This window comes from Python bivittatus, unplaced genomic scaffold (genome assembly GCF_059951505.1).
Source record: "Python bivittatus isolate LINGU-HERP-01145 unplaced genomic scaffold, Pbiv_v1 ctg000020_np1212, whole genome shotgun sequence".
Classification (NCBI taxonomy): domain Eukaryota; kingdom Metazoa; phylum Chordata; class Lepidosauria; order Squamata; family Pythonidae; genus Python; species Python bivittatus.
Genome location: NW_028277030.1, coordinates 116,228,011 through 116,252,304, shown reverse-complemented (window position 1 = coordinate 116,252,304; position 24,294 = coordinate 116,228,011). Strand labels below are relative to the sequence as shown.

General features: G+C 37.8%; 1 protein-coding gene across 2 annotated transcripts in view; it reads left to right on the top strand.

Annotated features, from left to right (window-relative positions):
* HAAO (3-hydroxyanthranilate 3,4-dioxygenase) overlaps nt 1-23,930 on the top strand; it is a 30,608-nt gene extending 6,678 nt beyond the window's left edge. The window contains exons 3-10 of one of the 2 annotated variants that reach the window (XM_007442122.3): nt 4,838-4,921; nt 8,455-8,561; nt 9,393-9,482; nt 10,429-10,472; nt 15,114-15,259; nt 16,991-17,059; nt 19,717-19,799; nt 22,800-23,930. In XM_007442122.3, the coding sequence (XP_007442184.1) occupies nt 4,838-4,921; nt 8,455-8,561; nt 9,393-9,482; nt 10,429-10,472; nt 15,114-15,259; nt 16,991-17,059; nt 19,717-19,799; nt 22,800-22,878 (702 nt within the window). In that variant the 3' untranslated portion in view covers nt 22,879-23,930. The remainder of the gene's footprint in view (nt 1-4,837; nt 4,922-8,454; nt 8,562-9,392; nt 9,483-10,428; nt 10,473-15,113; nt 15,260-16,990; nt 17,060-19,716; nt 19,800-22,799) is intronic. The other variant, XM_025175614.2, reaches the window with a different exon arrangement.
* The last annotated feature ends 364 nt before the right edge of the window (nt 23,931-24,294 follow it).

The window sequence follows — 24,294 nt, the reverse complement described above, 5'->3', positions numbered from 1 at the left end:
ATTGTGTTTAATGTGTGAATATGATGTTTACTACTTGTAAATGAAGATGATGTAGATGGCAAGAGTTTTATTTTATTTTAGTTACTTAGAGTACTGTAATTATTGGTTCCAATTCCTACCATTTTTAAAAAGCTGTTCTGATTGAACATGCAGATCTGTCAAGGAACATCATTTAAAAAGTAACCCTATCTTATGTATGAACTCGGTGACAGAGAATTAGCCAAAATATTCTGTAGATCTACCCTAGCAATTATATTCTATTTCTACCAAAAGAAAGAAAATCAACTGTCTGGGTTTAATTATTCTACTGGTAATAATACAGATTCCTGGGGCAGCTTAAAATATGAATCCATTTCTTATGGAAGAAGCTTTGGGATCTAGATTCCATTTTCTAATGACTCTGGAAATGGTTGACATGTGTGGAATTCTTTAGCATCTTCAATATCTTGCTTCAGGTTTCAGTCGAAAAGAGCAGTTGAGCTATTTTCACAAATAAGCAAATAATGCTTTTGGCGTTATTATTTTTCGGGGGCTGCTTCAGGAAGTTAGGTGCTTGGAGATAATGCATAGCTGCTGACATGAGAGGTGACCCACTGCAGAATCAGATTGCTGCTTTTGGCCAAGGGAACTGTCCTGTCTGCAGTTGTCCCTTCCTTCACCACTGCTGTCCTTCTTCTTCAGTTATTGGGCAGCAATAGATAACAGTTTTGTCTTGCAAACTACCACTCCTAATTTGCAGGTAGGAGTTGCAAATCAAGTTGTCCTTAAATCAAGTTCCCAGTAGACGCAGAATAAAAGGAAGCAGCTCATCATATATATAAAGACTTTTCTGGCTGCAGTTCATTAGCCCACTGGCAGCAAAGGCTGTCTTCCTTTTTCATTTTTTTAAAGAAATAATAAAACAAATGGATAGTAGGTAAAGCCACCAGTAGCATTTAGATTTCATTGTTGTAGAATACCGAATGCTGAGACAAGTAAGAACTGTTGCTTGTATATCTTGCTTGTGGGCTTATCAGGAAAATCTGAATGGCTATTATGGAATAAGTACAGGTAGTCCTCGACTTATGACCATTCATTTAGCGACCATTGGAAGATATGACAGTGCTGAAAAAAGTGACTTACCACTGGTCCTCGCATTTACAACCATCGCAGTGTACCCTCAGTCACATGATCAACATTCAGACACTTGGCAACCAGCATGTATTTACAACAGTTGCAGCATCTCAGGGTCACGTGATCACCATTTGCAACCTTTCCAGCAAAATCAATGGGGAACCGCGTGATTCACTTAAAGACCACTGCAAAATATGTCATAAAATCATGTGCAGTTATGTGATGCCTCATTTAACAACTGTACTGCTTAACGATGAATTTTCCAGTCTCTATTTTGGTCATAAGTTGAGGACTACTTGTAGTGTTGGATTTGATCAGCTTTCCTCAATGTGGCATCACTCAGCTGTATTAGATTCCATCCCACAAACTGGCAAGACAGGAATTATAAAGTACAGTATATAAACCAACACATCTGTAGGAGGCCAAATGGGAAAGACTGATATACAGTAGGTCAACTGTAGCCAGATCCAGCAGGTGAACAGTGTATTAATTTAAAATCATATGTTTTAAATTTAATATCCTTATCCAGAAACTTCCAATCATTAAAAACTAAACTAAAATAATGCTATTTTTATTTGTGTCAGACAGATAGATGATTATAATGGTCAGGTTGCCAGAAGTCTGTGGTAGCATTTGTTATTCATTATTCTTAATAATTGATGCTAGTTATTTGAATAGCTGAATTTCAGCAAAACATTTGCCAAATCAGATTTAGTAGCTCAATATGTTTTCCTGACTATCCAGATGGTTAGCTATTTTTTAAACTATAAACAAATAAACAAAAACAAGTACTTAGGATTTCTAAAACATAATTTGCCTGCAATCTTCTGTGTGTCCCATAGATGTCAGTGTATTTCTTTGTATTCTTTGAAATCTTAAAAACATAATTCAATGCAGTAATGAAAGATAAGAGTTAAATTAAATGTTAAATTAAACATTTACAACAAAGACAGAAAGTTATACAGGGATTTAAGAAATACAGTATAAAGGACATAAACATCTAGACTAATTAAATTTCATCACAAATAGGTCAATCCTCTCATGAAATCTTCATAGGCAAAAAAAAAAATAGATTGGTTAGGTTCAAAGTATGTTACTTTCTCCAAAGGAGATATGAGAAGCCAACTCTTCCTTCTGTATAACAAAGTGGCCAGAATCATGTTCTCATACACAGTCATTTTGCTTGCTTTTGACAAATATTCTTGCTTGCTTGCAACAGAACACCTTTCTACAAGCATTTGTTCATTTTTAAATTTCTCCATCCATTTCTCCATTATTAGTCAATGGCCTACCAGTGTATACAGTTCATCTACATGTCTAGTCTTTCACCATTTATCTATAACTTGCAATCGTTCATTCTGTTTTCCCTATCAGACTACCTTGGTATCATACAATCTGTCTAACATTTAGTATAAACAGTTTAGTTTCTTGGCCAACAACACAGCATCATCTGAATACAGAAGTACATGTGTATTCATGTCTCCAACTAATACACCACTAACATTACCATAAGCATTCCTTATATATTTATCCATAAATGCATTCAACATCCAAGGGACATCACATAGCTTATACAAGAAGAGATAAAGGCCCCCACCTGGTTCCTCCTGGTTTGCTTTAGGAACTGATTCCTCCAGTAGTTTGATTTAAAATGAGGGTCTGGAATAGTACATTGACACAACTACTCAAGTCGCATATAGTTTGACCGAGCTTACCTTTTTCAAATTTCTCCAGGAAACCTGGAACACAAATGAGCAGCAGCTGGCTTTCAGTAATAGCTGTGTTCACATATCCATTAATGTTGCATCCATTAATTCTTCCATTCATCCTGGAAGAAAATCATAAATGTATTATTTATAAAGAAATATTTTTATAAAGGCCTCTATCTTATATAAGGCCAATATTCAATGTTCATTAAAAATTAAAGCGTAATACAATAAAGTATAAAACAATAGAAAACCATTAACTACAGCAATAAAACGCGCCAAATAACATAAGTAGCTCACCTCAGCAAGTTTAAGAGGAACTATATTAAAATATCCATGCAAACAAACAGGTTTACACTTGACTGTAAAAATTTAAAGCGCTGGCACCAGACACACCCATTTTTAGAGTGTTGTACAGTTGGGGCACCACAAGAAAAAAAGTTCCTCTTTCCTTGTAGTCAATATAGTTCATCCTTCCTTCATAGACCATTTCCTTCCAATGATCTCTGTGTTAATGTTAAGTTGTTGTCCTAATTTATTAATTTAATTTCACATATTTCAGTTTTGAAAAGACATGTATATAACATTCAGAAAAAGCTTAGGTGGGTATATTCGCAGTTATTTAATGGCTCACATTCTCCTGAATTTATGCACAGTACAATAGGATTTGAACTATGATTATTAGTTCCTGTGGTCCTGTTGCAACAGAAATATAAACATGACTAAAATACAATAATAGATTAATTATACTGCTATAGTTTTGTGACTTGAAATGTAATCACCTTGAAGGCAAAATGTATGATTTATACCATGTATTATTCTAGTTTATAATCTGTAATAAAAATAAGATAAAACATTTCTATTCATTCATTACTTCTAAACATAGAGGAAGCTTTGGCATTGTCCAAGCCTTGCTTCCTTAAATGAAATGAATTTGTACCACAAACTCACCTAGAGCTTGACACTTTGACATAAATTGCAAGATATTTCAGTTTGGAAACATTAAACATTCTCATTTTCTTTGGAAAGGATCTACCCTGCAAATTTAAAACTGAGTCCAAAAGCCTCACCCTAAATAGTACACTGGAATCTCAGTTTGATCATTTTCTGTACCCAGATTGAACTGATCATTTTAGGAAGGGGAGTTCAACTTGGCATAAAACAGATTAAAACATAAAACAGCATTAGCATAGATATATTCTAGTTTATTATTTTATAATAATCAACTTTTCATGCATCATGGCATCTCCCTCTTGAAGATATAGAAGAACTAGCAAAACATATTCTTCAAGGGAGTTATTCGAGTACAATAATTCGGTTACTGGCCCTGCCTCCTTTTCCGTCAGTGAAGTGTGTTGCTGGCTACACTTCAGTTGGCTATAAATAAATATAATCTCAATAAATTATTTAGAGAGAAAAACAAACATATATGCAAAGACTACACTGGACTACTAAAAATGACTTTATATATACAAGTCTTATGTATTGCATTTAGCATGAAGACAAAAGGTAAAAGAACAAGTTTCTTCTGATTCCATATATTTATAGAATAATATGTGCATTATATGCTGCTTCCCCCTATCTGGCACTCAGCCCACCACGAGGCTGCTGCAGGAAAAAAAAAAAAAAAGGATTTGAACTCTACATGGGTGCCCTGAGGGAAGACCCATCTTGTAGATGCTTCCAGAAAGAGTATAATCTTATTTGAACTATAAACTGCAAGGCTGCATATTTTGCTACAGAAACCTGATAAAGCATCCACTATTAAAAAGGATTCTGAGGAATTACACTGTGTCACACCAACAACTTGAGAAAAGTTCACAGTGGGCTTATCATGATATTATACAGAATGCAAACATTTGATAGAGTAAGGCGAGGGAGGTTCCTCGTATAAAGAATATTTTCAGAAGCCATAATATTTGGTTTAGCCATAAAAGCTCCAGTGTGTGAACCTATGCTACAATGTGTGAGATATATTGACATGTTTTTAATTTAACGTTTTCCTCCTTCCTACACAGTTGTTTTACCAGCTGCAGGGAGACATGTGCCTGAAGGTAATAGAAAATGGAAAACACAAGGATATCCACATTAAAGAAGGAGAGGTAAAGATAGGTTTGTATATAAACTAGCAAGCAAATCTCAGGCTGTAATTGTTGTATTTCTCTGTTTATGTATATATTATTTTCATATAATAATTTTTTAATAATTACATGAGACAGTTCGGTAGGATTTCCACTTCCCACTTCAGTAGCACATCATGCAAAAAAGAAAAAAAAAATGAAAATCCTGAACAATGTTAGAGACTGTATTATTATTATTGCCATTATTACGACACATCGCATTGTAATCAGCTGTTCCAAGAACTTTTTCACAAGTGCTATTACCAAGATAGACAGAAGGGCTGAAGGTAGTAAAGCTAGAACCAGTACTTAGGTCATTCAGAACCATTATATAAACATTGAGGAGATTTTTCTGACTCTCAAGGTTGGGAGAAGTCTCTTGCCTGAACATGAGGGAAGAAAAGGCCTAAAATTTAAACCACTGGAGCAAACATACATATTTCTACTGTATGTTCTTCAATAGGCAGAACTGCGTGTGTATGTGTGAAATTTATCTAGGCATGTCATGTCTGTGAAACTTCTATAAGCAAGTTCAGGTTGAATGTCTGGAGATTTGAGAGATTTTGAGGAGGCTGGGAGAAGAATGAAAGGGAGAGCAGACATAAATAATCAAGAAAAAGAAGGCAAGTCCATTGGCAGCTTAACTCATAAACAGCAACTTAGGCCAGGTAGCAAAAAATTTGGGAAGAAACATTTCAAATTATTCAGAGACTCTGTCCCAATGAACTCACTTTAAATGAGGGTGGGAAATTCTTTTTACAGTTTCCAAGTTTCTGTATTTACCTCAGACTACCTTTAAAGATACCTTGCTGAAATCTGTATAGTTCTTACTTCTTTGATCTTGTCCAACTGCTTGTGGCTTGATGGGAGAGTTAAGATTTATTGCCATGCCTGGTGTGTGAACTCTGACATCAGGTATCCCTCATTCTATACTGTGGATTTAATTTCTTTTTCCTAGGTGAATAATTTGGACATGCTGTCTTCTGGCCATTATCACACTTTTTTCTAGGTGCTTATAGATTGATTTCATTATGATTGTTCTACAGCTTCCCAATTATTGATGTCAATCTAATATGTCTATAGGTCCTCAGATTCCCACCCCGCTCTTCTTTGAAGATACCAGTGTTTTCTGTCCTCCCATCATCTGAACTTCACCAATTCTGCAAAGATAATATATATTAATTGATTTTAACTTTGTACACTGCCCAGAGTCGTTTCCATGATATGGGTGGTGACAAATTTGACAGACAGACAGACAGACAGATAGATAGATAAAGGTTCACCAGACCATCAATTAATTCCCATAGTACCCTAGGATGCAATTCTTTTAAATATATCCAAGGAAGCCTCTTTTTTTTTTTTGCTATTATTAGCTCATTCTGACCTTTTGCTTCCCATATGCCCTCTCTACAATTCTGCACTACCTTTATGTATACTTTCATGATGACCTGAGTCTTTCCATCTCCTACATTTGTCCTTTTTTATTTTCACATCTTCACTAAACTTTTTGAGGAGCCATGTAGGCTTATGTTTTCCTCCATTTTCTTTTCTTATTGGAATTTTTACAATAGTCCATCAAGCGTATTCATTTGAATTCATTGCAGATACTGGATACTTTATTAGGCCACATTACAGGGATATTCCCACTTCCTTGTAAAGTGCACAAGTCTTATTTGAGGTCGTTACTTCACAGATTTGGTCTACAGGATTCCTGAATCCCCTCAGTTTTCATTTTAAAGCCTTCCCAGGCAATGGCGTTTTACTAGTACTTATGAGATACAACCACATTTCATGCCAGTAGTCTGTCAGCTACATAATTCAATATGATTCCAGAAACCATTTTTTCCCACTGATACCATTTCCAAGGCCAGTTATTCACCTACTGCAGGGTTCCTCAACCTTGGCGACTTGAAGATGTGTGGACTTCAACTCCCAGAATTCCCCAGCCAGCCATGATGGCTGGGGAATTCTGGGAGTTGTAGTCCACACATCTTCATGTCACCAAGGTTGAGGAACCCTGACCTACTGTATTCTTTTCTTTCACTTCTTCTTCCATGGTCAGCAGGATGAATGAGAACATCTCTTGAGCAACCACAGTGTTAATTTCTAACTCCTTGATGCCTTTGTTGTAGTTGCTGTGGCAATATGTTTCCCCCCACTTGGGTTAGTAGGAAGGAATAAGTCCTGGAAGTTATTCTGTCATAACTGTAATCCATGGGCCTACTAGACACCTTTAAAAGCTTATGGATGAGGACAGTAGAATGTTTTTCCTGTTCCTCATGAGTTGCAAATTACTGCTGTCTTTCTCTTTGTCATCTTCCAAGGTGCAGGTATTCAAGGATCTACCCTCCTGTCTCCTGTTCAGCAGTGTCTCTTTTTTCCTCAAAGGCTCAAAGTCTATTTTCTCTGCAATATCCTGAAAACTTTTCCTGAGTACCAGTTGGCAGAATATCTTTTATATCTTTTGTTTTTAGCTGTTACTCTTTGACAACTCTGCTCCTTTTCCTTATGTAGAGTTGCTTCTACTGTTAGCTTTTGCTGCAGTGTCTCTTTTGCTTGCACTAATAAATCTTTTCCTTTCTCGTACTATGGGATATGACCATTCTTTCCTACAACTCTCATATCTTTTCTTCAAGCATTGCTACAAGCTTGTAACTTTTGTAATATATGCCAGATTATTTTCATGAATGAATGCAAACATGTCAAAGCACTGAAAGTCACCATTATAGAGTCAAGTCTATCTTCACTTCTGTTTCTTAAGGCACAACCATTAGAAAAGCATTTATTTCTTTTTGCTCCTTTCTTAGGCTCTCATGTTAAGCTAATATCCGTTGTCTATAGTACTTAGAATGAAAATTTGGTAGGATTTCAACTCCTTTGCTAAAATCCTGTTAGCTCACTTACTGAGTTTTCTTCCTCATAACTGTATCTTACATTCCTCCTACATTTTCTGTACAGGGTCTGCTTGCTCAGTAGGAAGCAGTCATTTAGTCCTACACAATGGGCAATCTACAGCTGTCAGGACACAGCCCTTTCAGCCAGCAATTATTCAAGTCATAAACTTTTCATTCCCCTGACAGCATGTAAGTCTGACAGAATTCATGATTCCTCTCTTCTTTGTCTCATCCTGTTAGCCTTTCAAGGTAGATCACACCAAAGTCATGAATGCTAATACTACTTTTACTATAAGGTTACAGTAACAGAATCTTGCAAGTTTGAATGGTGTTCCCCCTTCCCTCTCTTTATCTTTGTGAGAACTAGGGAGGAAGGTCTTGTCTGCCCCAGACTTGGATTTCTTTTATCTGACTGTTATCTTGGTAGCAGCTCTTCCTGCTGTTCCTCAAGGTTGTTCCTTCTTTCCATTACATCTCCTCCTGTTGCCAAACTCTTGTTCACTGACTCAGGGCATTCCACTCCCATCAGGATGGGAGAACAAAGACCAATTGAGAAGTCAGAGAAGACGTAATCAAACCTCCTGCTATTGCTACATGTTTCAACTTTCATTTTTATCCTAGATGTTTCTTTTACCAGCCAGGATTCCACATTCTCCACAAAGGTATGCAGACACTGTGGGATTGGTAATTGAAAGGAGAAGATTAAAAACAGAAACTGATGGACTCCGGTGAGATGTCATTTTGTTGTCAATCGTTATAAGCCACTGTGACAGGGGTTAGAGTTGAAAAAAATATAAAATATTTACCTCCACAAATAAATTATATGTGCACATGGACAGTACTATAATGTGGGAAATGCTCTCACTTCTTTGTAGAGTCTTGGGTCTACAGAACCAAGTTTTGTGTATTGTATGTTTAATTCAACAAAAGAAGTTCTGCATGTAACCAAAACTCTGAGAACCATAAAGTATTAGTGGATCTGGGTCCCTTGTTGTATACAATTGGATGGAGCTTATTTGGATGTTTGGAGTTTATTGTCTTTCTCCCACTACAAGCGTTCAGGCATTGATGGACATCACAGGGCTTCAAACATTCAGAAATCCACTACTGGAGAAAATGGCACATTTCCTCTCTGTGTGTAGTTTTTATCAATGCTGAACTAAAGGAAGGTATATGTGGTGGCACAAAACATCATCTAATCAAGTCTTTTTGATTTTAATGGAACTAGAGAGAGAAGGATTCATAATCCTCTCCCACCTGTCACTTCTTTGGGGGAAATTATCCTACTTCGTGCCATGATGAAAAACATTCATTCTTGAGATCATGAATATGCTGCCATATAACTATGGTCTTCTAATACGTTTAATCTCATTTGACATCACATGTTCAGTTTTTCCATCTTTTCAGGTATGTTCGAATTAAATTCAAAGCATTATACACTCTTTTTTTCATGTTCGTAACATATCACATTATTTTTAAAAGTAAATTGCCTTCTCTTTTATATGATAAAGATGTCATATATTTATTAAGAAATCTAATTTCTTTTTTTCTCTTCTCAGATACTATGTTGGAGAATCAACAGATGTCCTTTTTGAAAGATGGTTTTACTGTGAGGATCTTGGTGTACAACTTATCCCAATAATTCAAGAGTAAGTCTTCTTCAGGTTGAGCTTGATTCCTGGGGCTTTTTGGGAAGGTCTATGTGGCTTTCTTCGCAACTAGAGAAATGGTTGGTCATTGCCTTCTCCCAGGATGATTTTTCCTGGAATTTCTCTGGGACTTCCTGGTGGTCCAAGTGCTAATCAGGTTCCTCCTTGCACAAACTTTTTGAGATCATCTATCGCAGAGCCAAGACTCCTTCATTATACAGAATTAACAGTTGGACTTGATTTACAGCATTACTGTATATTAGAGCTAACTGTTATAATAATATTGGCACTTGTTTTAAAGTAGTTTGATGTTTCAGGATTATTAGAATGAGAGGGATGAAGTTTTATTTCCCAATGATCTTGTCCAGCTGTGCTCTGAATGACCATATATGATGGGTGTGAATGGGTGTGAACAATATGTGCATTTATTTTGTTCCTAATTCTATATTCAGTGCTACCCCCTTTTCTATACTCCTCATTTAAATTCTACAACCACACTAGTAAAGTGCTTGGACTATATCATCATAGAATACCAGTATCAGTTCTTTGAGAGCTTGTCCTTAGATAGTCTATATGGCACCAGAGATATTCTAGAAGGTGGTATCTATATGCTTGGACGAATCCTGGTTTTGTCAAAATATAATACTTAATGGGCAAAAGACCAGGAAGAGAAATCCCAAAGTACCCTGTTGAGGACTGAGCATGCTCATTGGATACAAAAAGTTGACTGTATTGGGGAAATTGGAGAAAATACAGAGAAAGATTAACATGGAACAACTTGGAAGTGAGCATGGCAGGTCTCCTTGAAGCTTGAATATGAATAACTATACTGTAATAATAATTTCATCCATCAAAGGACTACTGTTAGTTAAATGGTTTCTCTCCATATAATCTAATGTTAGGGGAACAGATGGATTTTAGAATTACTGAACCTTTGTTATTTCAGATTTTTCAGTTCAGTGCAGTATCAAACTGGAAAACCCAAACCAGGTGATGTAAAATGACTTTGGAACTAAAATAATTTTTCATCCAGCAAACAATAATAATTTTAAAGCTTAACTAATTTTACTTTTCTTGCACTCCTATCCTTAGTCTCTTTTAATACTCCTCTAAATGAAATTAATATTGCAAGTGAAAAGTTACTTTTTTTCTCTGTTTGGTAACCAAATATGTGCCAGAGAAAGGGAGAATGATTCATTACTTCCAAGCTAAACTCAGCAGGCAGACTGGGATCCTCAGTTGTCCCAAGCCACAATCATCATTACATGTGAGTCCCAAAAGGCAGAGGAACCCTACACGCTCCATACATTTGTAATAACGGTGATTATACCATTCCTGAAAAATTCTAGTTGGATTTTTCTATCCATCATCAGAGAGGATGGGTTTCATTTTTACTCCCTTTCTGTACCTTCCCTTCTCAACCAATCAATTTAACTTCATCTTAAGAGAGTGATGGGTTCTCTCTAACCACAGGTCCTCAAAGAGAAGCTGGATAGCCATTTCTTGGGAATGCTATAATGCTGGGTTTCCTACACTGGGCATGGAGTGGGAAGCAAAGGATAAATTAGGAACTGCTGATTGACCTCGGAGTGATTTGAAATAGACTAAGATTTACAGTTCTAAAATATTTAATGAGGAGAAAATCCAGGGGGAAATCAAGAGAGATCCACCACTTGAAGTGGGAAGGCTGCTGCTATACAGTAGCCATTACCTCTGCACTCCTCCAACAGTTTCCCCATTTGTGTTTGGTTCCTGCCAGGCCATATTTGTAGATATTTGCTCATGGGAGTGCTTCTCACACTTCAGTAAACATCTATTTCTCTGAGGAGGTTTTCAGCATTGCACTTTTTCCAAGGACCTCCTTAGAAAGATATATTTGGCCTGAAGGGAAACAGACAGTGCAAGGTCTCCCTAGCTTACCAGGAATGTATCAGTTGAAGTAAAACTCTAGAGACACAGAATTGTCCCACCTTCCTACATCTCTCTTCCAATATCTTAATTAATACTTGGATAGGTGACAATATTATGGACTGTATAGGTTAATACCTAGGAGTATCAGGGGAGTGTTAATGTATCCCCAGATACTTCCCTTTGTGTTTGGAAGACTTTCTGCCCCACCTGACTATAAGAATGACAGGCAGTTTTCACCTAGTGCTTTGTTTGAAAGTGTGACTATTTCTGACCCCCCACAACCCCAACAAAAGAACAAAGATATAAATATATAGTTGCAGTAGCCATTGTGTGTATGAACATGCTTCTTTCCTGCCCAGCTGCTATTGTGAGAGCACTCGCAACATGTTCTCAGTCTATCAATAGAGGAGAAGCAGGGATTAACACCAGGATTAACCCCAGAGAGACAATCAAACAGTAAACAGTAACCTAAGCAAAGAATTATCAACTCAGACAAGGAAAAAACAACTCCCCCACCAACACTGACAGGGCAAGCTACTGTATATAAACAGAGAGCAAACCCCACACCCATCTAGCACTGAAGATGTTACCTAGATGGGTAACAAAACATCTGCAAGAAAATAACCAAGCTCAGAGGACCCTAAGGACTCCACATGTTCTCAGTCTTCCATATGATCCTGTCATCCTCAGCAATTTAAGAAAATCTAGATTAATTTTGGGGAGCTGGAAAGTACATGCTTAATTCTGGGAAACAGCTATATTTCAAGTGGTAAAATGCATGCTTAGCTTGCAAAAGTATCCAATTTTGTTCCATAACATCTTGAGCAAGTGTACTGCTGCCTCCAGAAAGGCTGGGCAACAGTTCTCATCAACTCCAGCCAGCATGCTGACCCATTTGGAGAACACCAGATTAGTGTGATAGATGGAACAAAGGCTTGGCTTGCTGTAAAGCAGGTGTTTATATCTGCTTTTGCCAGCCACATGGAGCAAGGACTTGTTCAATGTTTTGTTTGTCAGCCTCATTCTGAACAGTTTCAGAAAGAATGAATTTAATCCCTTTGAGCCTTTCAGATTTTTTTTTTAAAAATGAAAAACAGAAATTTTGCATTTTTGAACAAAGTTTTTCAAAAGAAGCAAAAAAAAATGTTCTTCACACTCTGATACTTCTTTCTGTAAATATGTATGAAAGATCTTCCATGGTTCATTCCCCATGGTGAAGTATTAGAAGACCTCTTGGAGATAACTGTTTGTACACGGTCTCACTGGGCCTCTTCTCAGGTGAGATTATGAAAAAAACAATATACAGTAATCTCAGGTGTTATGAGGACAGCATTTTTTCTTCAGCTCTCCGTTAGCAATAATGGAGTCATTTCTGTTGTGAATTAAGGGCTAAAATACACGAAGCCTGTGTAGTTCTTAAGCTCATGAACATATAATAAATAATCAAAAAAGTGAAAAATCCCTACTGTGTCAAACAAGAACATATGGTAGATATGGAACTTCCATTAAAACAGTAAAAATACACCTATTGCCTCTTACCGTAACAAAGCCAAAGTAGGCATAATAAACACATAAACTGCCCTTTGTGTCCTTTAACTCCCACTTCTGTATTTTCACTGTAAATTATTTTAGATTGTAATCCCTTTGGAATATGCCGCAAATGATTTTTTTTCAAATTAATTGTTTTATTACAAAATACAAATAATAAGTTGTAGAATACAAATAAAAACTAAGTACATAAGATGAATTTTGTTTGGCAGAATACTCCTTTAAAGGCTTTTGCAGAGTCCCCACCCCACTCCACTCCATCCCACCCCTGGAATAAATAAAAATTAAAAATGGTAAAAATGAGAGGGTGTGCCCAGCAGCAGAAAAGTTTGTTGATGTTTGATTTATTGGATGTGCACTGTGGGCAGTATTGGGCGAATCACAACTTTTTGTCCTATGTGTCCTAACCTACATGATAATTTACCAGTATAAACTGGTTTTCACTTTACCTTCATCAGTTTTCAGCCACCAACCTCCTTCATCTAACATATTGTTCAAGACATTATCCCAGGAAAAACAAGTTGTGGCAATTATGCAGCATTATTACACCATAATACTAGAAACTTTGCAATAACATCATCCTCTCCTGTTGTTGTATTTTCATAACTTTCATAGTTTTAATGATTGTTTTATATGTATTTTTTTTAAATCAAGTGTTGTACACCACCCAGAGTCACTGTTTTGTGAGATGAGCAATTATATAAATATGATCAATAAATAAAAATAAATAAAAAATAAGCTGAAAACAAATACAATATCATCATTGCCTCCCACCCCCAACCAATTATACTTCTGAAATTAGAAGTGGATGTTCTTAATGAACATTTGGGATACCACTGAGATGCACAATATTTTTCTGCAACTTGTTTGGGCCATTATTGAAAAAGCACCCCAAAGACATATTATAAAAGCACCCCATGGCTTTTGAGGAATAAAATGTGGGTGGGAACAGGGATTTTATCTTTGCTCTTAACTGAATGTTGCAGTTAATTTCACAGGGCACAGATCAGAAAATTTCAGAAGAGAATTTGAAATGCCTGCTGGTCTTTCAGACATCTTGAATACAAACTGAAGATATAGTGCATTGCATTTAAAAGTGTGATAATTACTTCTGTTCCACAGAGCCTCCAAAATGTTGCTGAGTAGCGTAGGAGAGTATGGAAATGAGCTATATTACGCAGCATGATAATTTAAAATGTTTGAAGGGAGTTTTTTCCCCCAAAAGTGAACAAGGGAACAATGGATGGGAGATCTGTTATAAATACTGTATACAAGGCACAGAGAGAGTGGACAGGATTCTCTACTGTCATAATGTTGGTGAAACCAGTTAAAAGCAAATACTTATTTACATAGGTAGGTGTTGGGGCTCAGTTCAGCTCTCAATTGGTTCACAAAATTCCTGAAAATTTAACGATCCGCTCTCCCGAGTTGGTATGAGTCAGCTCCAGCACAAGATTTGTAACAGTCCTTCCCAAGCAGCTTATAAGCAATATAAATAACTCAGAAATAAGACTCACTATGTTTAACATTAAGCTAGTGTTTCTCAACCTTGGCAGCTTGAAGATGTGTGGACTTCAGCTTCCAGAATTCCCCATGCCAAGGTTGAGAAACACTCCATTAAGCATACATAATCATCCATTGTTGTTTTTTAATTGCACTGCAGCCATAAGAGAAATCCAGTTTGTGTATAGCAGTATCTAGAGTAGCAAGTCTTGGGGAATAATATTTAATCCTTCAACCCATTCAGTTTCCCAGAGCTATACTATATAAAAAGTTGCAGAGTTGGAAAAATAGTTGGAAGGAAACATCGAGGTTGTCTAGACCAACCCCCTGCCCTATGCTGGAACCCACTATTACAGCATTCCAAATAGAGGGTTACTCAGTCTCTGTTTAAATACCAGAGTGAGGAAGGGCTCAGCCGATGCAATCTACTTCATTGTTGAACAGCTCTTACTGTTAGGCAAGTCTTCCTGATGTCCAGTTGAAATTGAAATCTGCTTCCTTGTAATGTACACATATTTCTTGTCTTACATTCTGGAAGAACACTGAACAAGTCTACTCTGTTTCAAATTTCTTTTCATATGTTTGAATCTTCTAAAATAAAAAAGTTATGGTATCAAACACTGTCTTTTCAATAACTTTGTTCTCTCTTTGTTTTTGATTTGTTTGTAGATGAAATCTTAAGAGCCATTCCTTTCCCACTAAATGATATCACAGTCATGGATCCCTTTTCTTTGCAAGGCTGGATGAATGATTACCAAGAAGATATAGCTCAGAAAAAATCCTTGAGTCTTTTTGGAGACAACTTTGAAACAGAGGTTAAAAAATCAACTCTTAATTCTGAACTAGAGGGATCAAATGAGATTCTCTTTTAACTGAAGAAATGATATCTGTTGAGAGATTTATCTTGACCAAAACATTTTGCTGTGAAGATATTTTGCTGTTTGAAGTGTTGCACTATACACACTATAGTCTAGGTGCATAATATCTACAAGTAGTAGATATTACTTGTAGATTTTGGTACTCATGGCAAAAGTTTATTTCCCGGAAGAAAACTGACAATCTGTTATCTTCCCATGACACTTAACATTATGTATCTTTCTGCCTACTGGTAGTTAAACCTTAAGTACTAACCTTTATGTGCAATCTAACCTCCAGACTCCCCCTACTGATCCTCTCCTTCCACTGGTCTATATATAGCTAGAAATGGGCACATCTATCAACTGTTGATTTGCTCATTTTCTAATTCCAATAACAATAAAAAATAGCAAGTCAAGAAAAATAAACTATATGGGTTAGAATTTGCAATCTGAAACAGCTCAGTCTTCAGCATCTTTCTGAATGCAATCAAGGATGATGCTAGCCTGAACTGTGCAAGGAGACTTCTGGTGCTGCAACCAAGAAGCAGCACCTCCTGGCTTCTTTCTTACCTAAAAGTGGGGAAGTGGGAGTAGTTTTCTCTAGATGACCTGATAGGTTGGCCCAATTCTGGTTGGAGCAAGTGGTCCTATAAGTATCCAGGTGCTAAGCCATAAGCCATAAAGGACGTTATAGATCAAAACCAGCAATTTATGTATGTATGTATGTAAAATTGCACTCAGAAACTAACCTATAACCAGCACATTGGCAATGCTGTGGCATATTGCAACGTTCCCAGGGATGAGTGCCAGTTAGCACACTGGCCACTGCATTTTGGACTCAATGCAGCTTCTGAGTGTTCTTTAAAGGTAGCCCCAGATAAAGCACATTGCAATAATCTAAATAGGTGGTAATGAAGGCATGTGTTGCTGTAATGAGATCCTCTTGTATCAGGTAAGATTGCAAATGATGTACCAAGCTAGGCTGGGCAAAAGCCTCTCTAGCTACAGCTTCTACCTGCTGTACCTTCAGGAGCCATGTATTGAGAAGGATGCCCAGATTGTAAACCTGCTCCTTCAGGATAGTGTCTGCCAGTCCAGAGACAACACAGTGTCAATACAGAGCTTTGATAGGATTCAGCTTCATCTAGACCTTGAAAGGCTCAAGGCACTGGGATAAAAAATCAGTTGCATCTCCCCTGCGGCCTAAGGTGGCAATGTAAAGTTGAGTATCATCAGTATATGGATGATACCACCCCACAAATATTTTTATATTTTATTTGCTTTTCCTAGAGTATATAATTTTTGCAAGCACATTTCCTAAATATTCATTCACTAGTTTTTATAGCCTGCTCAAATGAAAAGACTGTGGGCAAAATGTTAAAATTTTAAAAGCAATAGTAATAAATCAAATTATAAAAACATCAGTAGTAGTAAATCAAATAGTAAATCAATAATCTACCACAAAGGATGCCAATAAAACTTAGCTAGGGGTTGAATGCCCAGTGAAATAAAACTTTATTTCAAGATCTTCTAAAAACTAAGAGGGAAGAGTTTTACAGCCTCTGAAGGTAAAATCAAAAAATCCATAGATCAGTTATCTGACCACAGTCCAGATGTATCAAAATAGTTTTGGCTTAAAAAAAACATAACCTTAAAATAAAAAAGAACATATTTTTGGTTGTTTCCTAGGTTATAATATTTGGACCAGGAATAACTGAAGAGGGAGGAAGGAATGCAGATATATGGATATGGCAGATGGTATATGATATTTACTTTATTTCTTACTCATTATGTACAGTGTTGTATAAAAAACAAACCTTCAGAACCAATATGCACTGATCTTATTGATCCTTCCCTGGGATTCTTGGTTACAGAGGAATGGTGGGTCACTACAAAGAAATAATCCTTCATAGTGATCCTTCTGCCAGAACCATCCATATATTCTAGATAAACACCTATAGTTATTTTCCTTTTAATTATATTACGGCTTTTGTTTTACCACTGGGATTTCAGCCCTCAATCAGTAATCTGTTGTGGCAAACTTTATTTTCCTCTTTTTAAAAAAAAAATATTTCAAAACATTATTGAAAATTAACTAGAAACTCTGGATGTTTCCTCGCTTGATTTAAAAAAAAAAATTGGGCTTTTTCTGCATCTACCCATTTCTGAGTCAGCAGAAAACTGTACTGACATGAAATTTGTTGCACCTATTACTCATCAGTGTCCTGCCTCAGTTGCCTCTCTTTCATAGTTTCTGTCCGTTCTTGGTCATATGTCTGAGAAGGAAGAGAGAGGGGCAACATTAGACTGGAGCAGTCAGTAACCTTCCCAGCTGCTGCCTTTCTCATAGGGATGCATTGGGGAACATTTTTTCAGGATTTTTTAATTCCAGCTTCCCCCACCCTACCAAATTTCATCTAATTCATTTCCACTTTTGGAGACTTATCCTGCTGAAGGACAGGGACAGTCCTAAGCAATTTTATATCATGTCTTTCCAACCTTCCATTGGCTTGGAAAAATAACATGGTAGGGAAAGCACACCAAGCTCGGCTTCTAGAATTCTTTCCAATCCCTTAATGGCTGCTCCATTTTGGGTCATGTGACCCGAAGGAAGTGGGGGCTTTAGAAGGGAACAATTGGCAGCATTCTGAAGTGTTTCCCACTGCTCTTCCACAAGGGGGCATTGGAGAGAGTTTTTTTTATGGATTTTTCATCACAGTCCTTGGCCAGATGTGGCCCATTTTTTAACATGAACATTCTTTAGTTGGATTCTCATGCCACACCAAATTTGATCCTATTCTGTTCTGCTTCCAGAGAGTTATCCTGCTAACAAATAGGCAGATGGACAGAGTCCTGGGTGCATTTACATAATTTCTTTCCAAAATTGTGTTGTGTTATAAAGAATTAGAATGGCTTTTTGCACAAAAAGCGGGGACCCTGTGGCGTGTTACTCACCTGCAGCCCTTGGCCACTTTTTGAGTTTTCCAACTCATACAGCGAAACCTATTCCTCCCCTTTCCCACTCTTAGTAACCTTGTGTATCCTGATGTGCATTAAAATATGGGTGTACTTGCATGGTTTGTCTACCTGGGGTAAGTACATAGGCATACTCACAGGTTTTCCCCTTCCACATGCCCTAATTTTGAATGAGGCCCTTAGGGCCAGAAAGGTCATCCTTGTCTGCCTAAGAACAGTTCTCTAAAATAGTAATAGTAATAATAACAACAATAAAATAACAAATGGAGTCAGAAGCTAGAAAACTTGGCAAAAGAAGGAGTTAGCTAGAAAAGCTACTGCAAAACTAAAATCATCCATGAGTAGTTGTGCTTGACTCAAGATGGTTGCAGTCTTCTAAAGTAGTTTAGTTCCCCTGCTTGATGACCGCCAACTTTGGCTCTGAACCAGCAACCTATAAGTGACTGCAAGACTCTTTGAGAAACCAAAATGGGAAATAGGAGGTCTGAAGGCTACTGCATTGCATGTGCAATCAGCTCTTTCTTTTTGAAGGAAGATAATTGTCCTACAAAAAGTAAGAAAAAGAGATGGCAGCCAGACACAGTGTGCCTCTCTGAATGCTTGCAGGGGCCTGAGTTCATCTACTGATGACGACCCTCCTTCCATTCAGGTACTGTATAGCTCTCTTCAGACCAGACTTCTTTTAATTCTTGCAGAAGTGAATTAGGTCACACACATCTCTCTGATGAGACAGAGATAGCCTTTTTCACCACTAATGGTTCCCCCTTAGTAATGTCTGCATCATCCCTGTAGGCTTAGAGAACCATTCTTTTAGTCTTGGAAAGCTTTTCAAATATCAGATGAGAAATGCAGAAAAAGAAATTGAGAGAGGGAAATAATACCTCCAGCAAGTCTTCTATTTTCAGGCAGACCAATCAATCCGTGTATTGCAAACTTAGTTTATTAGTGAGTCACCTGGCTTGATTGTTTCTGCTCACTCTTCTTCAGTGCTGGTTAATAGAGATATCTTTTTTTATCATGGGGCTTAGGGGATTGTACTTAATCTTTTGATTTGTTTGGGTTGTTTTCTTCAAATTTAAAAATTATAAGAGCATCCCAAAGAGGAAAGGAAGTATTTAATGTTGTAGTAGACTGACAGAAATATACTAACAAATGTACTAGCGTTTTTTCCCAACTTTTTCTCCACATGCTTGTAAGCAGTAGTCATTGAGGAAAGGAGTAAGAATGTGTCTGTGTTGCCAAGCAACCAGCTTAATTGTGTATGTACGATTAGCCTACTGTAGTTGATGAAGTGGAGCAAAGATGAATAAGAGATGGGCAAGATTTGTTTATAAAGATATGCTGATGAATTTTTAAATTTAAATTTTAAATTACAACTCCCTGTCTATTTTAAATCCAGAAGGAATTAAAAGTCTGCCTCTTTTCCCCCATCATTTTAGGAAGGCACATCTTTTGTTACTATTGATAGTAAAATCCTGACTTTAAGGACTGGAGACAGCCTTCTTGTCCCAGTGCAGACTAAGTAAGTAAAATATTATCATCTACCCATTGTTATCCACATTTGACTAATGCATTTTTATACTCTCAGCTATTTCTGCATCATTGCCCTTTCCATTTTCTATTACTGTAATATTAAAATGAGCAGCCTTCAGGTGCAGACTAACACATTTCTAATGTATAAGGTTCTGTAGATTATCACTCTATCCAGTTCAGCACCAGGTTTGGCAGGAACTTCAACAGTCTTCCTAACTGAGACCTTCAGCACAGTGATGCTCCCCAAGGTCGTATAGCTCTGTCCTAGCACAAGCAAAGCTACTGTAGCTCTTTGCTAGCTAAAGCATCCTCCATCCCTGAAAGATGTGAAGGCCGAGCCAAGCTCTTTCATTTCATCTGCTTTCCTTCCCTTGACTTGTTGAACTAGGTTCCAGTACCTCCCTAAATCCCTGCTCTCACCAACAAGCATTGCTGCTTCTGCTGCTGTCCTTGCCATTTTAACTGCTCACAGTGCTTTGAGCTCCTAATGAGGTGTTGCTGTGGAACAATGCTTCAAAGCAGTGTTTCTCAACCTTGGCAGCTTGAAGATGTGTAGACTTCAACTCCCAGTATTCCGCAGCCAGCATGCTGGCTGGGGGAATTCTGGGAGTTGAAGTCTACACATCTTAAAGTTGCTAAGTTTGACAAACACTGCTCCAAAGTGTACCCTGGGATGTTCTCAGAGAACTTAAATGCCAGATGTAGCAGCACTATTCACCAATGACACTCTTTGTTATTGCTGCCCAATTCAGCAATGTTTTGGAATGGGGAGGGAAGATAACTTTGGTAATAAACAGAAAGGACTTAGTCTCTTTGGCCCACAGTAAATGCCAAAGGTTGCCAATCTCTAATGCTAGACTTGGTCTAGTCTACATAATCTCTGTGCAGGGTTGCAGAATTTGTGGCTTTAAATTTGTGGCTTTCCAGGCATAGATGACCTACAATTCACAGTATAACTACTTAGCATGACCAATGGCAAAAGTGGCCAAAAGTTAAGTTTAGCAAAATCTGGAAGCCCATGAATTGGCCAATCCTCTTTTGGTGCTTTTTTTTTTTTTTTGGCTGAAGCTGATTAAATAGCTATCTTTCAGAAATAGCTATAATATTAAAATGATCTGTGAAAGTTCTTTTTTCCTCCAGATCAACTAAGCACTGATTTATCTTTGGCAAATGTGCCATGAGTCAAGTCCAATATATGTTATTCTTTTTGGGAATAAACTCCATCAAAATAATTTGTGCTGGCTTTTTAGTCTCCTGAAATACCAGTTCTGTGCTATCAACCTAAGCTTGATTCTTCAAGATGATTTTTATCTCTAACTACTTAATTGGGAAGCATATAATGGTATCATTGAAAAAAGAGGCAGTCTATGAACACTATGTACATCCAGGACATACAAGTCCCAAATGAGGCTCTGTCACTTATATTTTCTATACCATGAATTGTTTACATATTGTCCTGCTCTAATGAACAATAGTCTTTGTCTGAGTTAAGCAGGTTACTCTTGAGCAGTCCTGCAAGATCCAGCTGTGATTTGGTTTTTTTTTTTTTTTTTATCTGCGCTCAGTCGTTACCGACTCTGCAGTGACTGCTTGGACGAGTCCTTGCAGTTTTCAAGGCAAGGCGTTTCGGAAGTGGTTTGCCAGAGCCTCCTTCCTAGAGCAGAGCCCAGCTGGCGAGCGCAGGAGGCGGGGTTTCCGTTGCTTTGCGCCCTTTTCGGGCAAGCGCAGTTTCACGCTTACCGGCAACTGCCCTGACTCCTTTTGCAAGGTGCCGCCAGCATTTTTCCTCCCACCGGAGTGAGAGTACCCATTTATCTACTCACGTGAGTTTTCGAACTGTTGGGTTGACAGGAACTGGGGAGGAAACAGGAGCTCACCCTGTTAACGCGAAGGCTGGACTCGAACCGCTGAAGCGTCGACCATTTCTGGCCGGCAACTTTCAGCGTCATTAAGCCACTGCGCCACCATGTCCCCTCTGTGATTTGGTACAAGTCAGCAAATCTCTTACTACTGAAGGCCTATCTTCTGATGTTGACATTCCCAAGGCCTTGAGTGGAGGAGACTCCTGGTCCAGGGCAGAAATGATGAGACAGATTGCTGGTTCAGCATTACTGTGGGGCTTGATGGCACAGAATCTGATTCTTGAGATACCTCCTCCTGGTTCTATTCCTTGTTTTAGGCTTTTGAAACTAGCCCAAGACACACATATAGTGGTAGTCTACTGAATATGTTTTGATGTTGGTAGAGGTAATTGCAGGGATTGAGAATTAACACTGAGATCACAGTTAAATCAAACTGAGTTGAATCTAGCTAAATATTTAATTCAGCCAAGCCTCCTGATAAGATTCATTCATCCTTTGTTATGGGAATTTACTCTAATTATTGTAATATAATGTTTCCATATCTTTTGGCAACTTTCTATGTAATTAAAGTGATGATATTTTCCCAGAACTCCCGAATTACTTGGTTTTATTGTTTCAATTACTTGTAATTAAATTTGCAGGAGGAGGAGCAGTTTGGGGTTACACTATAAAACATGTAGCATCCTCATAATAATACTAAGCTTCTTATTAACTGGTAATAATTCTTGGAATCATACTGAAAAAAATAGCATGGGATGATTTTTAATGGGCTAGGGCATCAGTATTTTAGGGGATTCAGATTTTACATTCATTAGATCAGTGTTTCTCAACCTTGGCAACCTGTAGATGTGTGGACTTCAACTCCCAGAATTCCCCAGCCGGCCAGTTGAAGTCCACACATCTTCAGGTTGCCAAGGATGAGAAACACTGCATTAGACCAACCTTCCCCAATGTGGTACCTCCAGATGTGTCCAGATTCTGACTCCTAGAATTCCCAGCTAAGATCTAGGAGGCAGCTAGGTTGGAAAAGGTTAAAGGGTACTATGCTGTGGCTTATGCTATAATTGAAATTCTGACAGTAGATACCACATATCATTCTCTATTTTTTGTTTGGTGCTGTTTTTAAGGTTTCACTGGAAGAGAGATGAAGGATCCATTGCTCTTTCTGTTGTTCAGAATCCAGCGAGGAAAAGACCCTATGTCTGAGTTTGGTATCCATATCCCGCTGTCAAGAATTATTAATACAATTCTACTTTTTAAATGGAAAAAAGTGTCAATTTTATGGTTGTTTGTAGAACTTTGAAATACAATGTGAATGTATTTCCTGGAATTAACTGAGTGCAACTTGAGCTGTATGTATGTAGGGATGCTGCTTCACTTAAAAGGCATCATGTCCATAAATGTCAGAGTCTGCACACTCATTTCCCAAGTTCAGTAAATCCTCTGGACTCTAATTAGTTCCATTAAAGATTTCTTTGTTGAGAGAAATGCACAGCAACTATAAATTGTTGAGTCTAAGCATTTCTAAGCAAAACCCTTCCTTTTAACCCCTCCCCCCCCCCTTTCTTTTCCCACTTGAAATTCCTCGCACCTTTCTCCTGGTCTCACGGTTGCTTGACCTTGCTGGGGCCTCTGCAGAAATAATGGCAGCGCCTGGCTCGGGCAGCTTCCTCCCCCTTCTCTCCTAACTTTGATGGCATGAACAAGCAACCGGGCCTCCAATTAACAATTCTAACATTTAACCCTATCAGCTATGCATCACTAGTCTACATTTAATTAAGCTTTAATTTCTAGCTTGCGCAGATCCTGACAATAACTATGTCAGGACATAATTATGAATAATTAGTAGTTATGAGAGTTATATATTATGCACAGGACCAGATGTTCATTACCAATAGCATTATCTCAGTATAAGCGGGAAGGAGTATCAGTCTGCCTGTATCTCACTTCTGGACTCCTCACTGATGTGTGGTTGGTTACTAGACTGTAAGGTTTGGTCTGGCCCAGCAGAGTCTTTCTTAGGTTCTTAACCTGGCTTTTGCATCTGCTTGCATCCGGTAAATTTGCTTTGCAGATCAGACTTACAGGCTTTTAAAAACATGCTCAGTCCACAGTGAACATCTTTGTCATACAGGGCCATAAGCAGGAGAATATTATGAATATTGGTAGTATTTGTAATATTTAGATCTTGGAAAGAAATGGAAAATTCAGACCAGTCAAAGAAAGTACCTCTTTGAATAAATGGCTTAATAATGAAAGGTGCTGTTCTAAGATACATTGATGGCCGCCTGTTTGGGTGGCTATAAATGGGGATTGGATGGATTCATGCAGGATCAGTCTATTCTGATAGTTGTGTGTTGCCTCCAATATTGGAAGTGCCAGGTTTCTCAAGTGCAATTAAGGTGTGTTCTTTCATAAGATTCGGATAGGCAGAAAATAGGCTGCTACCAGTGAGCAAAATGTTGACAGGACAAGACATTTTGCATTCATAAAATAAGATCAGTTGAACTTGGAAAAAAACAAGATGCAGTACAATTACACCAATGACTCTCCTAAGAAGTCTCTGTGAGCATTTGGGAGCACAGCGTTGAGATAAAACTCCATAACCAGCAGCATCTTCTT